The sequence below is a fragment of the Dreissena polymorpha genome, chromosome 15 (genome assembly GCF_020536995.1).
Source record: "Dreissena polymorpha isolate Duluth1 chromosome 15, UMN_Dpol_1.0, whole genome shotgun sequence".
NCBI classification, from domain to species: Eukaryota; Metazoa; Mollusca; class Bivalvia; order Myida; family Dreissenidae; genus Dreissena; species Dreissena polymorpha.
In genome coordinates, this window is record NC_068369.1 from 51,560,751 (window position 1) to 51,578,266 (window position 17,516).

The 17,516-nt window shown below is 37.8% G+C and overlaps 1 protein-coding gene across 1 annotated transcript in view; it reads right to left on the reverse strand.

Annotated features, from left to right (window-relative positions):
* Positions 1-6,871: 6,871 nt before the first annotated feature.
* The window catches only part of LOC127859749 (DNA topoisomerase 2-binding protein 1-like), a 107,577-nt gene continuing 96,932 nt past the window's right edge, over positions 6,872-17,516 (reverse strand). The window contains exons 24-30 of the mRNA XM_052397257.1: positions 17,366-17,459; positions 16,335-16,441; positions 12,467-12,589; positions 12,235-12,356; positions 8,368-8,437; positions 7,600-7,730; positions 6,872-7,026 (exon numbers count right to left, since the gene is read on the reverse strand). Coding sequence (XP_052253217.1) covers positions 6,945-7,026; positions 7,600-7,730; positions 8,368-8,437; positions 12,235-12,356; positions 12,467-12,589; positions 16,335-16,441; positions 17,366-17,459 — 729 coding nt within the window. The 3' untranslated portion in view covers positions 6,872-6,944. The remainder of the gene's footprint in view (positions 7,027-7,599; positions 7,731-8,367; positions 8,438-12,234; positions 12,357-12,466; positions 12,590-16,334; positions 16,442-17,365; positions 17,460-17,516) is intronic.

Below are 17,516 nucleotides of genomic sequence, written 5' to 3' on the forward strand. Positions count from 1 at the left end.
TGTCTCCATGGATTTGAAACCATATTTTTCATATATGTTATATTTCAACAACTGGGAGGTCACGTGTTTGATCCCTACTCATAGGTTTCTTGAGATCACTCCCATAGACACAAAGTACTGGTTCTACCCGGGACACGGACTTGGGAGGGCTTAAATAAGCCTTAGGCTTTCGATGCAATAAAGTGGAAATAAATAGTTAACTAATCTGTTTCAGTTTTGCCATGATGGCTTCTCGTGCCATGCGCTGCTCTAACATGTTCAGTGATTCAAACTCTGACGACTACTTGGGCAGCGACGAGTACGAGCTTCTTCGTCAGGGGATCAAACCCTGGGACCCTGAGGCTGGCGGTGCTTAACGGGTGGTAGTTACTTGCTCCGTGACAGTTTTGTGATCCATTGTGGACTAGGGATGGGAAACATCGGCTCCAACACAGTTTTGTGGATAATTGTGGACTAGAGCTGTGAATCTTTTACACCGACAGTTCAATTGTCAAAAGACTAGGGTGGGGAGTGACAGTTTTGTGATAATTTGTGGACTTAGGCTGGGAATCTTTGACACTGTGACTGTTATAAGGTCAAAAGAATAGGGCTGGGAATATTTCACACTCGCACAAATTTTGTGGAAAACAGGCTGGGGTCTCTGCCACTGTCGAAATTTTGTGATTTGCAAACGAATGCTGGAGATACGCTGCCTGGTGAATATTTGGTGCTGTAATGTTGTAGGACTATGATTCAGTATTTAAAAATTATTCAGTTATTTACTTTCTTTATTGTGCTAGACATAACATTTTGCAGTTCAATAATACTGCTTTACATGCATGTTGGGATAATGTTTAAAAATAAATTTTGCATCAAATTTTGTTCATTGAAATACAGTAAATACTGCGAAAAAACTAAGTGTTAACTAAGTCACTTGATTACCACAAAGTAAAATCAACGTGAAAATTGGCTTAGTCACTTGATCACCACAAAGAAAATTGGCTCAAATCTCGCCAACAGTTGGTGTGAAAGAATTTAACAGTTTTTGCAAAAAAATGCTGAGCTTTGTTATGTTAAAGCTATCAAAGGCCGAGCTATATTAACCAAAATGCTGTGAAACCATTTATTTTAGCCAGCACAAAATTTCGTCATTTTTATAAAAAAAGACGTTTTCGTCAGCACTTTAATTCGCCAATTCTTGACTTTGAAAAAATAAAAATTGCTTCAGTCAATACCCGATTTGTTTGTAAAACATGTCCGAAATATATCGTGGTTGCGATAAATCGTAGTGGGGAAAGAGGGAGGACACTTTGAGTCACTTGCAGGGGGTGGGGCCTGTTTGTCACATGTAAATATACTAGTGTTTTGTTATCAGGGGATCAGTAATTTGCCCCCATTAGTGTATCATTATTATGATTAGCGGATTAGTGGGACCGAATAACCATTAACGAGTGTTTGAAACCCGGGTTTGAAACAGTGAAGCCAGTTGCAAATTGGTCTTCTTTATTTATTATCATGACCAAACTTATAACAATCTTACCTTTATCGGCGCAAATAAGAGAAGGTGCGAAGATAATTGGTTAAAATTAGTGTTAGCAAACTATTTGGTAAGTTTTCAATAAAGTTTCAAGAGTTTTGCATCTTAAATATTTGATCACTTTAAGTACAATAATTTTCGGAAGTGTAAAATTAACAGTGCATTATGGGACAGCGGTTTCAAAGGGCACAGTTCAGATTTAATTGTAACAACCAATGGACGAGTGAGTTTAAATTAGATTGAATGCAATAGGATACAAAGCAATGTTTTATCGCGTCATACTCAGTCATTCGAAAATCGTGCTTTTCGGGGATTTTCTGAAAATCACGCAAAAATAAAAGTGAATTTCTGAAAACAATTTCCCTACATTTGGATGGAACTAATCATGACGTCATGATTGCTAATTTCTCTTTACCTGTTACGTTTTCAATGGCTACAAGTAACAATGATTTGAAACATGCATCGTAAAACTTGTAAAAGCTGTCAATCATTAAAAAGATCGATAGCCCATAATACGAAGCACAAGCTATTATACCACCTGTATTATAGTTAAACGCAAACAAACAAACACAAATATATATATTCTGTATTTATTTATACGGAGAATGTATATAAGTATATACATCATTATCTTTTAATTTCGTTTATTGTCTTTGATCCAATCTGCTGCGTGGAGGCTGTATAATCTTCTGTAACAACACTGAAAAACACAATACACACAATGGGTAATAAAGTTGTTAACAATTAGCGCTAATCATTACAATTCTACCTAAACTAAGTCAACGAAGTCCATACAGCAGTACTGCTCTCGCGTTTTAGAGCAATGTCATGTGTCAGTTAAGTACACTGTGTAATCTACACCCTTTTGTTTCAAAACCGGATTTATCTTGATTACGAAACAGACGGACGATGTATGCGTGGATTCAGTTGGATTTTAGTGCCTCATGCCTTTGGTAATTCAGTCTTAATTTGTTCAAATATGGGACATAATTGTTCGTTAGGATCTTGAATTCGTCAATCGGTCTACTGACGATATACACGCAAATAAATGCCGGGCGATTAATAATGGTTTCACAGTAATTCAAATCTGCTCTCAGACTGTGAACATTTGTTCTCTTAACACAAGGATATCAGTAAAACTGATTGATGCTCCTCAATGATGCTTTGTCGATATATGGTTTAATTGTGTGGAAAAGTGTGACATTGAGAAAATCTTTTATTAGCCTCAGTGACCTTGATCCCAGCGACATCGAACCTCATCAAAAAGGAAGAGGTCCATACAAGGTACCTACATCCCTAATACATATGAGATCGATCAAATATTGAAGGCACCAAGAGAAACTGTAACCAAAGGGTGACTTTGAGAAAATCTATTATTAGCTTGGTGACCTTGACCCCAGTAACCTCAAACCTCATCAAAAGGTATAGGTCCATGCAAGGTACCCTCATGCCAAATATGTAAGAGATTGGTAAAATATTGAAAGCGCTATGAGAAACTGTAAGAAAATTGTGACGGAAAAATCTATTTTTAGCCTCGGTGTCTTTGACCTTGACCCCAGTGACCTCAAACCTCATCAAAAGGTAGAGGTCCATGAAAGGCACCTACATTTCAAATATGTTAAGATCGGAAAAATATTAAAGGTGCTATGAGAAACTATAACAAAATTGTGACAGATAAATCTATTGTTAGCCTCAGTGACCTTGACTTTGACCCTAGTGACCTCAAACATCATCAAAAGGTAGAGGTCCATGCAAGGTACCTACATGCCAAATATGTAAAAGATCGGTAAACTATTGAAGGCGCTATTAGAAACTGTAACAAGTGTGACAGAAGTAAGTAACCCCAAACTGGCAATTATATGCTCCCCATATATATATATATATATATATATATATATATATATATATATATATATATATATATATATATATATATATATATATATATATATATATATATATATATATATATATATATATATATATATATATTTATATATATGGGGAGCATAAAAATCAACTAGGGCTTTGCCACAAATGTGACGAATACACCCACATGCCACATTGACATAATATATTTTGCATGTTGTCTTCACAAAAAACGGCGAACACCATGCTCAATGTTTAAAACGCACCAAGTGACCCCTTAACCTGGTTTTTGACCCTGCATGGCCCATGTTTGAACTTGACCTACACATCATCTAGATACAACTTCTGACCAAGTGTGGTGAAGATGGGATGAAAACTACTTGAATTAGAGAGCAGACACCATGATGAATAAGTAAAACGTACTAAGTGACCCAGTGACCTAGTTTTTGACCCAACATCATCTAGATACAACTTCAGACCAAGTTTGGTGAAGATCGGATGAAAACTACTTGAACAAGGGCTGTTTGTAAAACATGCATGCCCCCCATATGGGCTGTCAGTTGTTGTGGCAGCCATTTTGTGAATACGTTTTTTGTCACTGTGACCTTGACATTTGACCTAGTAACCTGAAAATCAATAGGGGTCATCTGCAAGTCATGATCAATGTACCTATGAAGTTTCATAATCCTAGGCGTAAGCATTCTTGGGTTATCATCCGGAATCCATTTTACTATTTTGAGTCACTGTGACCTTGACCTTTGACCTAGTGACCTGAAAATCAAAAGGGGTCATCTGCGAGTCGTGATCAATGTACCTACGAAGTTTCATGATCCTAGGCCTAAGCATTATTGAGTTATCATCCGGAAACCATTTTACTATTTCGAGTCACTGTGACCTTGACCTTTGACCTAGTGACCTGAAATTCAATAGGGGTCATCTGCCAGTAATGAGCAATGTACCTATAAATTTTCATGATCCTAGGTCTAAGCGTCCTTGAGTTATCATCCGGAAACCATCTGGTGGACGGACGGATCGACCGACCTACCTACCGACATGTGCAAAACAATATAACCCTCTTTTTCGAAAGGGGGCATAATTAGAGAGCGGACACCATGCTCAATGTTTAAAATGCACTAAGTGATCCCCGTGACCTAGTTTTTGACCTGCCATGACCCATGTTCGAGCTTGGCCTAGACATCATGTAGATACAACTTCTGACCAAGTTTGGTGAAGATCGGATGAAAACTATTTGAATTAGAGAGCGGACACAGGCCGACCGACAGACAAGCTCACTCCTATATACCCCCCTAAACTTCGTTTAGTGGGGGGGGGGGGGTATAATTAGTAAGAGCAATCAAATAAAGGCAACATGTAACAACATCAATCAAAATTTTGCGGTCACTCATGTTTTTCTGTGTTAACCAGAGTTAGGGTATTGCATCAACCATGGAAACGAAAGATTAAACAGGGTTTCTGGATGAACCTGGGGTTATGGGTTGTGTCAACCAGAAAAATGATAGAGCGTCAACAAAGAAAAAGATTCACCAGGGTTATGAGGTGAACCTGGGGTAGTTTGTTGTGTAAACCAGAATTATGATAGGGTGTCAACTATGGAAAGAAATATCAACCAGGGTTATTGGTGAACCAGGCAAGTGGATCATCTAGGATGAGGGAATCAACCAAAAGGTTAATCAGAGCTAGTGTCAACAAATGGGTCAACAATGATTATGGTGTTGACCAAACCCAGGGTTTGTAAGGGTTCAGAGCTCCAGATAAGGATTTGTGAAATTAGTAACGGTACTGCCACTGACAGAAAGAAAAGGAGTAACACTGAAAATCAAGTAGTACCTGTACTACCATATCCAAAAATACAAGTAGGACTGTACTACCCGTGTTCTTGGATATTGATGGGTGCATAACTGACTTTACAGAAACAGTTGCAGCAATTATAATATATATATTTAGCTTCTTAAACAGTTACTTTATTAGGGTTTCCATTCTGAATTTTGATGCAAATACAACTACACATTAAAACTCATGAATAATCACTATTTCTTATTTTTGCTCTTCTTTTTGACAAGAAAACACAAGCCAACTTGTAAGCTTAGTAATTGAACACCAATGTCACTGTCTCATCTCAAAAGAATCATTGCTTTAGCAGTCAACTGTCAAAGTTGGCATAGACTATGTTAAAAGCTTAAGCAAACACTTCAACTGGGTTCACAGATTGAATGTCAGGATGGTTAGACGACCTTTTGTAGCCATTATATGACAACAAAGTGTTTTTTTTTAACCGCTTTCAGTTTAGCCGGCCTTCCCTTGCGCGCAGACATATTGTTTTTGACGGGCTTACGAGTTACCGGAAATCACGCCACAGAACAGACAATAATACCGGAACCCAGTCTACAACTTTTTGGTAATTTAAATTACCGGTTAGGTTAGAGACCAACAAATTACGCCGCGCTCCCGCGGACATAACGGTACAGCCAGATTTTTTCCGTAAATGAATAAAAGGGATATTAAAGTGGTAATTGTACGTCCAGTTTATAAAAATAAATGCGTAAACCTTCATGAAAAAGCTGTATTTACGGCTGTACGGCCCTTATCTGGTGCTCTGAGGGTTAGTGGTTTAACCAAGGCTAGAATTTTGTCTCAGAAAATGGAGTTAACCAGGATTTGGGGTTCAACCAAGGCATAGGGATCAACCAAATTTGGGGGTCAACCACAGCAAGAAGGGTCAACCATGGCTGAGTTTCATGTTGAACTAGGGAGTTAACCAGGTCTAGGGTTTCAACCAGCATTTAGGGGTCAACTAGGGCTAGGGGATTAATTTAGGACCAGGGAGTGAACTATATTGAGGGGGTCAACCACAACTATGAGGTATACCAGGACCAGCATGGGGAGTCAACAGGTACTCGTGCATCTAGCATGGCTAACTTGTATCTGAAAGTAGGTATACTGAGGTTCAAGGCTACCTAGAACGAGTCCCAGGACTACCAAGCTGGGTCAACTACAGCGTCCCAGGAATCCATTAGCCATAATAGGGTTCCCAGGGCAACAAAGGGATCAACCAGTTTCACAAGACAAAGCGAGTCACTTTTAGTTCACAAGCAGCACTATCATGTGGGAACTTTTTTGGTTCCCCCTGAGTCCACCAGGATCAAAGTGTAGTATCTTATACCGATGGTACTTGATAACTTGACCCCTAAGACAAGACATCAGTAGGGTATCAAAAACATTTGCTTCACTAGTTCTGCTTGTTAAATTCAAGAGCCCTACATAATTTGCTGAGCAAAAAACTTGCTGGTAAATTTCAATAAGCCTGATGTAATGTATGTTCATTTTTATTTTAACTTTTATATATCAACAAAATACGTTTTTGAATTTATAAATATATGCAATGGGAGAAAAAGGCAAATTCCATAAAAATATGTAAATTGTACATTGCACAGCACTTAGTAGTTTCAATCATTTACACTATTTAAGAGTTACTGGCATTGAAACACCATGTTGACGCTATTTATAATTAACAAGTTTTTGCTGAAACACCATGTTTAGATCATCTACGTTTAGTTCGTTTTTGTGACTCGTCACCAGTTGAGCACTTCCGTTTCTTGCTCCCAGAGTCATTGTCTGACATCCTGAAAATTGAAAAAAAAATTAAGTCATGCAGTCAAACCCTTAATGTTAGGTCATAAATTGAAACATTTTAATGAATTTGAGTTTATTTAAAACACAAAACAGGAACAGTCAATGGGGTTATACATGTATATACAGGGTGCAAGTATACAGGGTTAAATGTAAAAGTTCCTATTAATAAGGGTCAAATGATCTAGTCAACTTCCTTCTTTAGCAAAGGCTTTATAAAGGCCCCTTCCCCCAAGAGAAAGGCCTCAAAGAGTTTTTCTTTAAAATGATGGAATTTTTCCAAAATGTCAAGCTTACTTTGGGAATAGTTTTCCCCCTTCTCAGTTTTGTTGATATTTTTCGCAAAATTGAAGACCAGGCCCATTCCCGATATCAAGAAAAAAAGCCCTGGACTTGAAAGGTCAATATAAATAAGTGAAACTCCAGCTGCTCCAGCATTATTGCATTTCTATTATACACAAGTGTATACTTATTATCATTTCTAAGCAAACACCTAGCCCCTCTACTAAGCTTCAACATAGAAGAATAAGAACAATTCCATAACTTATAGATTAAGAAACACTTACGCAGCCAGCAGGGCCTGAATCTCGGGCGGTGAGAATGCCGCCACGTCACTTTCCGGATTGCACAGGTATCCGCTGATGTATTCTGGTTTCAGACACAGACACCCGCTGGACAAGAGCTTCTCCAGGTCTTCCTGCAGACACAATGGAATATTGAGTCTACATTGCATATTTCTAAATTGGAGGAAGACAAGAGGGTATTACTTGGTTTTGGTAGATAGGCTTTTTTTAAATTACAAGTGATCTTAGATACAAATATTTAAAATAAAATAGTGCCTGAGTTTATAACACTACCTTATATCCCCTGAGAAATGTGGATGTAATTGGCTCCAAAAACTCAGTGCAATTTATGTGGGCCGACAAAGCTACTGTGGTATAAAAAGATAGAGATAGAGTTACAGCTCTTGGGCCGTTCACATTGCCCCATAGAGACCTACCTACGATAAAGTTTAGTGATTCATAAAATATTGAATTCATTATTTAACGGAGATGACTTCCAAAAACATTTTAGGTTTGCTGTGGGACAATAGGCTTAATGCATTTGCATAACATGTCATCCCAAATTAGCCAGTGCAGTCCACACAGGTTAACATGGGACGACTATTTCCAGTATTCTGGAATTTTACATCTAAAACCAGTCTATTCTCAGCAAAAATCCTGTAATGGCGGAAAATGTTGTCCCTCGTTGCGGACTGGCACAGGCTAATCTGGGACACTTGACGCACATGCATTAAGCCACTTTTATGAGAGCTAGGCTCCATTACTGCATACCTGTGGGACAGGGATCTTGTGTGGCTCCATCAGGACATGGGTGGCGTCCACTCGCGCAGGGAACGGTGGCCTGTAACAAGCAACCAGGGCTGGTGTACATAATGCTATTAAAAGGAATCTTTACTTAACAATACTTTTTCACAGATTTTTTTTTTTTTTTTTTTTTTTATTGTTCTACTAACAGAAATACCATAATAAGGAATAATTCTAACAGTAATAATAACAAGGAACACACATACAATAAGTCTACTCTAGAGATCGAATGAGGGAATTCTGGAAGCAAAAGAGAACACGCTACCACTTCAACAAACAAGCTGAAGACATTTTTTGTGAACTTTAAAACAGAGCTAGGTAATACACTTTTTTGCTACATTACATTTTGCAATCGCTTTATAATAATAATTTTTATTTCGATTGATGAATACCAATAAAGGAACATATATTTTTAACAATTTTATTAGTCAGGTGTGTAATTTTGCTTGTTTTAATATCATGCATACTTTCTGCTTTGATTCTATGACATTTGTTTTTTAAATTGTCATTTTGCAAAACTGTGACAAAGTCCGTTTAAGCTGCACATAAGTTACAATTTACCTGTAACTATCTGTCAATAAATTACTGAGGTGAGAAATCATTGGTTCGTATTTGAAGTGGTAAACAAAAGCACATGGCCTCATCAACCAATAAATGATCTATAAACCATTGGATATAAACAGTTAAAAAGTGGCTAAAAACGTGTCTACTGTTTAATTTAATAATACAAATTAAAGTATATGAGGTAGCATTTGGTGAATAATAATTTGGGATGTTATTTTAAATCGAAGCAAAATGGATTAATTATGGTAGATTCATTTTTTCTTTAACATGAAGTTGTGTGGATTCATAAAATTTTCATGGATTTTTTGGTAATGTCTGATACTAGACATTGGACTTAAACATTAATTGGACATTTGCTTTCGCACTCATGGAAATTAGTGTCCGACAAATAATATTGGTTTCACAGTAATGCACGTCATAATTCCAAAAAGACCCATATACACATCCAAATGCCAAACTTTTCTTTATGGACCAAATAGAAAAAAAACATACACAAACAAGAGATATGTTTGTCAGAAACACAATGCCCCCTAATGCGCCGCTTTTATTTTATTTTTTGACCTTTGACCTTGAAGGATAAAATTGACCTTGACCTTTCACCACTAAAAATGTGCAGCTCCATGAGATACACATGCATGCCAAATATCAAGTTGCTATCATCAATATTGCAAAAGTTATGACCAAAGTTAAAGTTTTGAGACACACACAATGAATGAATGACTGACACAGTGACAAACAGACAGGCCAAAAACAATATACCCATGACAAGCTTGTCTGGGCCATAACTTTGTCGTTCATTGTGAGATTTTAAAATCATTTGGAACATTTGTTCACCATCATAAGACGGTGTGTTGAGCGAAAAAATCTTTTTTCAAGGTGTTCATTTCAAATGTTCCACTGATTGTTTATGTCCCTTTTTTTACCAGATCAAATTTATATACTGCTATTTTTTTTCTAAATCTCCTCTTTTGACCAGATCAGAGTAAATCAAATATCAGCCTGGTTTTGGGAAATCTGGGCTTAATGCATGTGATTTAAATGTTGTCCTAAACAGGGTTCCCAGCTTTTTGTATGAACAAAATTCCCTGACATTTTCCTGATAAAAAACTAGAGCTTTGTCACAGACGTGATGTATACCCCACATGCTGCATTGACACAGACTATTTAGCATTCTGTCTTCACAAAACAAGAGCAGCTATTTTATGGTGATTTTTAAGAATTATTATGCCATTATCATTTATGGCCATTTTGACCTTCAAACTCTTGAATTCTTTCGCATGACACGCCATCCAATGACTGTGAACAAAATAAACGTACAGAGACATTTTAAAATCTCACAATGGATGACATAGTTATGGCCCAGACAAGATTTTTTATGGCCTTTTTTGAATTTGAACTCAAAGTGTGACCTTGACCTTTGAGATATCGACATAATTTTTTCATGTGACACACCGTCCAATGATGGTGAACGAATGATTTTAAAATCTCATAATGAACCACATAGTTATGGCCCGGACAAGCTCATTTATGGTCATTTTTTACCTTTGAACTTAGTGTGACCTTGACCTTGGAGATATCGCCGTAATTCTTTCGCGCGACACACCGTCCAATGATGGTGAACAAATGTGCCAAATGATTTAAAAATCTCACAATGAACTATATAGTTATGGCCCGGACAAGCTCATGTATGGCCATTTTTGACTTTTGAACTCAAAGTGTGACTTTGACCTTTGAGATATCAAGGTAATTCTATCGTGCGACACACCGTCCAATGATGGTGAACAAATGTGCCATATGATTTTAAAATCTCACAATGAAAAACATAGTTACGACTCGGACAAGCTCATTTATTACCTTTGAACTCATAGTGTGACCTTTAACTTGGTGATATCGAAGTAATTCTTTCTTGCGACACACCGTCCAATGATGGTGAACAAATGTGCCAAATGATTTTAAAATCTCACAATGAACGACATAGTGATGGCCCGGACAAGCTCATGTATGGCCATTTTTGACCTTTGAACTCAAAGTGTGACATTGACCTTTGAGATATTGACGTAATTCTTTCGCACAACACAACGTCCAATGATGGTGAACAAATGTGCAAAATGATTTTAAAATCTCACAATGAACAACATAGTTATGGCCCGGACAAGCTAATTTATGGCCATTTTTGACCTTTGAACTCAAAGTGTGACCTTGACCTTGGAGATATCAACCTAATTTGTTTGCGCGACACACTGTCCAATAATGGTGAACAAATGTGCCAAATGGTTTTAAAATCTCAAAATAAAGGACAAATTTATGGCCCGGACAAGCATTTTACCTTTGAACTCAAAGTGTGACGTACTTCTTTCACGCGACACACCATCCCATGATGGTGAACAAATGTACCAAGTCATTTTAAAATCTAACGATAAATGACATTGTAATGGTCCGGACAAACTTTCTGTTTAAAATGCACTAAGTGACCCCGTGACCTAGTTTTTGACACGGCATGACCCATTTTAAAGCTTGACCTAGACATCATCTAGATACATCTTCTGACCAAGTTTGGTGAAGATCGGATACCATTGTCGGGACAGACAGACCAACAGACAGACCGACAAAGTGACTCCTATATAGCCCTCATTACCAGTAATGGGGGTATAATAAAAATTCCAGGATAATAATTTCGACCTATTTCTTGTTTTAGACACCCTCAATAAATAGCAGTTGCAGACACTAACATGTCTTATATTTATGTAATGTTATTGCAATTGCCTCCCATCTCCCAACACAGCCATCCTAGACAAAGAAGTAGGTATTTACTAATAGTACACTAAGCTAAATGTATACTACAAAGCCACCACAGCCATGCAGAGGAATCGATTTGCTGTTATAATTGTATGGACTTTTGGACCCAAGTCGGGAAAGTTTGAACGAACAAACTTCCCTGATTTTTCCCTCATTTCAGGAATTTTTCCCAAATTCCCTGACTTTTCCCTGACTGGAAAAAGGAAAACACTTTTTCCAGGTTTTCCCTGATTTCCAGGTTGGCTGGGAACCCTGCTAGATTAGCCTGCGCAGTCCAAACAGGCTAAAAATTGCCAATAATTTCAGCCTCAACTTTCTGCTATGAAGAGACTTCCTTTGTTTAAAAAAACAAAACAATTAAAGCGGAAAGAATGGTCCCTGATTAGCCTGTGCAGACTGATCAGGCTTGTCTGGGACGACATTTTCAGCACATTCATTAAGCCAAGTTTTCTCACAGTAAGGCTCATACGGTACCTCATGTTCAGCACAGTGGCCCCTCCAGCCGTTAGTAGGCGGATGAAGTTGCTGACTTTTCCCTTCTCACAGATCAGAATCACACGCCACGTTGAGAATGCTCCAAACTGGGTCGATGAGACCTGATTAAGCAATAACAAACTGTAAACTCATTAACATTCGTTGTCATGAAATTTTATGTTGTTTTTTTAAAAAAAGATATTTTTCGTGGACATGTAAATTTAGGGATTACCTGTCGTTGCTGGGACAACTTGATTCTCCACTCCCTGGCGGCTGCCGCGAGCAGACGAACGCTGTTGTCCATGTTCTTCACAAGAGCCAGGGTACCTTCCCCACCCCACTCGAAGAAATCCTCCTGAAACAGGGAGAGAAAAAAACTTTTACAATTGCTTGGTTTAAACACTATTTATTTGGTTCATTGAAAGTACATATAAGCAATACAATACAAACAAACATATTATTTTCGAACAATATATTAGGCAGGTAGAATTGCATTATTGCTTAACATAAAGGCTGTAAAATACAATTGGACAGAATTGAGAAGGAAGCTCGAGGCTTATACTATGGCTCTCTTCTGTTAGTTAGAAGTGCTGCAATTGCTTGCCCACACTGGCAACAATCTTCAGTACTTTGGTTGTCCCGCCAAAGTGTAACAAGCCCAGAACCAAGTACGTGTCATGTGTATCTAATCTTTTAAAAAAACAAGATGTGTTTGTAAAACACAATGTCCCCCTATATGATGTTTGACCTTGTAGGATGACCTTGACCCTTCACCACTCGAAATGTGCAGCTCCTTGAGATACACACGCATTTCAAATATAAAATTGCTAGCTTCAATATTGCAGAAGTGACATTACATGCGCAATTTTGACCCATATATTTGACCTTGAAGGATGACCTTGACCTTTCACCACTAAAAATGTGCAGCTCCATGAGATACACATGCATGCCAAATATCAAGTTGCTATCTTCAATTACGCAAAAGTATTCATAAAATAAGCGATTTAGGCCACATATATTTGACCTCTGACCTTGAAGAATGACCTTGACCTTTCACCACTCAAAATGTGCAGCTCCATGAGATACACATGCATGCCAAATATCAAGTTGCTATCTTCAATATCGCAAAAGTATTCATAAAATAAGCGATTTGGGCTACATATATTTGACCTCTGACCTTGAAGGATGACCTTGACATTGACCTTTCACCACTCAAAATGTGCAGCTCCATGAGATACACATGCATACCAAATAGCAAGTTGCTATCTTCAATATCGCAAAAGTATTCATAAAATGAGCGATTTTGGCCACATATATTTGACCTCTGACCTTGAAGGATGACCTTGACCTTTCACTACTCAAAATGTGCAGCTTCATGAGATACACATGCATGCCAAATATGAAGTTGCTATCTTCAATATAGCAAAAGTTATTGCAAAATGTTAAAGTTGGCGCAAACAGACAGACAGACCAACCAACCAACAGACAGGGCAAAAACAATATGTCCCCCACTACTATAGTGGGGGACATAAAAAACAACACATTATTAAACAACAACACTGCTGAAATCACACACTGTGGGTGCATTTTGTCCTATTATGAGCCTATAATGAATTAATTCCTTAGCTAAAAAAAATGAATGGCATTTTATTTTACTTTTTTTCTGATTAAAATTTTAATCCACAGTTGCCTATTATATTAAATCCCCATTAATTGCAAAGAATTGTTTTCAAGCTTCAAAAAGCTAGTTTCTCTACCTGACTACACATTTTCAAAATTGAATTGCCTGTGCCAAAATCAACTCACCCCAGGCAAAGGGGCACCCACTCATTTCTATCTTTGTGAACACATAAACCATACATGAAACAGAATCAGGGCTTTCTATTTTACTATAGCTCTAGTCAAGTAAAGGCTACAACCTCTCAGAAAATGTCTTCATATTCATTGAGTTTTCCCCCACAAATGACATTTACAACTGGCTATTTGATACCCCAATCGGTAATACCATTTAAATTTATTTCAAAATTTGGTTTCCAAAGGCCATTTTGTTCCCATATTTGATGGCTAGTGCCCCCCCCCCACACACACACACACAGTTCTTATGTTCCATTACTTGTCCACTTTTCGAAATCTTCCCGAAAAACAGGTACATAAATGAACCTGAATAAAAAATATTTGGGATATATTATAATAAGAATTCACTCTCTGCTCAGACTTTGGGTTTCATTCTTTGCTCCAACATGGGATTTCATTAATTTTCTGCTCAGACTTTGGTTTCCATTATATTGCTTGCTAAGACTTTGGGTTCCATTACATTCTTTGCTCAGAATTTGTATTCCATTACCGGTATTGGGCTCCATTACATTCTTTACTCAGACTTAGGGCTCCATTATATTCTTTGCTCAAAATTCGGATTCCAGTACTGGTAAAGGGTTCCATTACATTCTTTACTCAGACTTAGGGCTCCATTACAGGTATATTCTTTATTCACACTAGTTTGACAGACTTCCCGAAACTCAACAGCCTTCAGTCAAACATTTGGTCTGACTGGTCAGAATTTTTTGTCAGACCTTAGGTTATTCTGTCAGACCAAAGAACACACGTGAAATTCAAACAAAACTGAGAATTTTCATTTTTTATCATATAACTTTGAGTAACAAAGTAAAGTAACAAAGTTTGTTAACATCCACTTCCTCATTATTAAAGTCACTAAGAAAATCACTATCTGTATCGTATCTATTTTAAAGCTTAATGACATCTTCACTGTCTGTGAGTGTCCAGGCTCGGGCTCCTTGGGGGTAATTGCTCTGGAAAGAAATGATATCATCCGTTTATTCTTAAAGTAATCGCATTGTTTTGAGTAAGAAAGTAATTTGTTTCAATTCATGGTCTGCCTGTCTTCCAAGACTCAACGAATTTACGAGGGGGCGCTTATCCTCGTATTATTTCCACTAGCTCACGGGCATTTGCATCTGCAACCCGTTTTGGATTTTCAGGCGTTGCGACATTCAAAAACTTCTACATTATGTATACTTACTTATTTACTTCAAATTTACTAAATTCAAAAGAAGAAAAATGAAAACAAAATCACCTGGTTATAAATCCCCGTTAAACTCTGTGCGTGTTCCTCGATATCGTTGATAATTGCAAGCTGTTGCTTTGTTTAATTTTCACTTTTGTTTAAACTAAAAGTAGATCAAATGATGGTCAAATGTACTGATCCTTGCTTGAAGCATGCATTTATTTACTCGTCGACAATAAGCAGGGAACCAAATGTATTTCTAGAACATTTGTCACCGAGCATGGACAGATTATTTCCGATTTTTGACAATACAACTTTGAACCAATCAACAGCAGGTTAACTGACTAACAAATACATTTGAATTTCACAAAATCTTGTCTTTCACAAAATCCGCAAAGTGCCTATTCTGCCGTATTTTGCTGATGTTCTATAAATACTTTTAATCTCTTGGGAAAACCCGAAAATATTTGTGTCAGACATTTTGGGCCGACGATTTAAGAATTTCGATCGGCCCTTTATTGTTTGTGTCGGACATGTCCGTACGGAGTTTCGGGAAGTCTGGTTTGATTAAATATTGCTCATACTTTGGGTTCCAGTACATCCCCACTCCTACAAATATTCAGGAAAACAATTAAGAAAGCCTTGAAACATAATCATTTCGGATATGAGATGGTCTATGGTCTAATGGTAGCCCAGTGACACCACAACTCGACAGCCACAGGTTAGATCCCACACTCAATCCTTGCCAACTAACTCCTCCGTCTCTGAGACAATTTTGTGTTTGTTGTTGGCCGTTAAGACTGTCAGATGAGCCTAGTTCTGGGAAAACTGGGCTTAAAGCACATTGGTAAAATGTCATCCCAGATTAGCCTGTGTAGTCTGCACAGGCTTATCAGGAACGACACTTCCCACTTTAATTGGGTTTCCGTTTCGAAAAGACCTAGTTTAAATGAAAATTCCATAAAAGTGGAAAGTGTCACCCCTAAAAGCATCTACTGTCTGCACAGGCTAATCTGGGACAACACTTAATGCACATGCATTAAGCCCAGTTTTCCTAGAACGACGCTCATATATTTACCTTCACAAACTGCCCCTCCTCTCTGCATGCATTGAAGTATGATTTGTGAAGGATCCATTTCCCAGAGGCCAGACATGCTAAGAACTTCTCATTTCGCGTTATCTTATCTGAAAGAAATTATTTCATTTATTAATGTTGTTTATTAACCCTTTAAACATGTGCCTTTTCACTTATAATGCGCACTGTATAGTAATTTAATAAATAATGCTAGTTACTACTATATACTTGTTAAAATTAAGACCGGTAAGTAACTCAGGAATAGAGATAACTAGATACACTTTCTGACCAAGTGTGGTGAAAAACGGATGAAAACTACTTAAATTTGAGAGCCGACACCATGCTGAATGTGTAAAACGTACTAAGTGACCCAGTGACCTAGTTTTTGACCCGGCATGACCCATATTCTAACTTGACCTAGACATCATCTAGATACAACTTCTAACCAAGTTTGGTGAAGCTCTGAATGATTGAATTAGATTGAATTAGAGAGCGGACAACATGCTGAATGTTAAAAACGCACTAATAGGCCCTGTGACCTATTTTTTGATCCGGCAAGGCCCATGTTCAAACTTGGTCTAGACATCATCTAGATACAACTTCTGACCAAATTTGGTGAAGATCGGATGAAAACTACTTGAATTAGAGAGCGGACACGAACCAACCGACCGACAGACAAGCTCACTCCTATATACCCCCCTAAACTTCTATTAGTGGGGGTATAAAAAGTGTCTTGCACATTGAAATTCTAGTATTGACATACTGAAGTGCAAACAGACATCATATTGCTGATTTAAATTTGATGTTAATGGTGTGGCGTTTTTTTCCTACCACATTCTTTTGTTATTTCAGAAAAGTTTGAGAAAATTGACCTCCTAACTAGAACATACCAATAACAAGGTGTGTGCAGGCGATGTCAGACTGCTGTGAGTCTATCACCCAACCTCCTAACTAGAACATACCAATAACAAGGTGTGTGCAGGTGATGTCAAACTGCTGTGAGTCTATCACTTGGCCTCCAAACTAGAACATACCAATAACAAGGTGTGTGCAGGCGATGTCAAACTGCTGGGCGTCTATCACTCGACCTCCAAGCTGCTCTACAAGGGCACCGTATGTATCTCTCTCCTGAAAAAGAACAGAAAGTCATTTGAGCCGTGCTCTTGGAAAACAGGGCTTAATGCT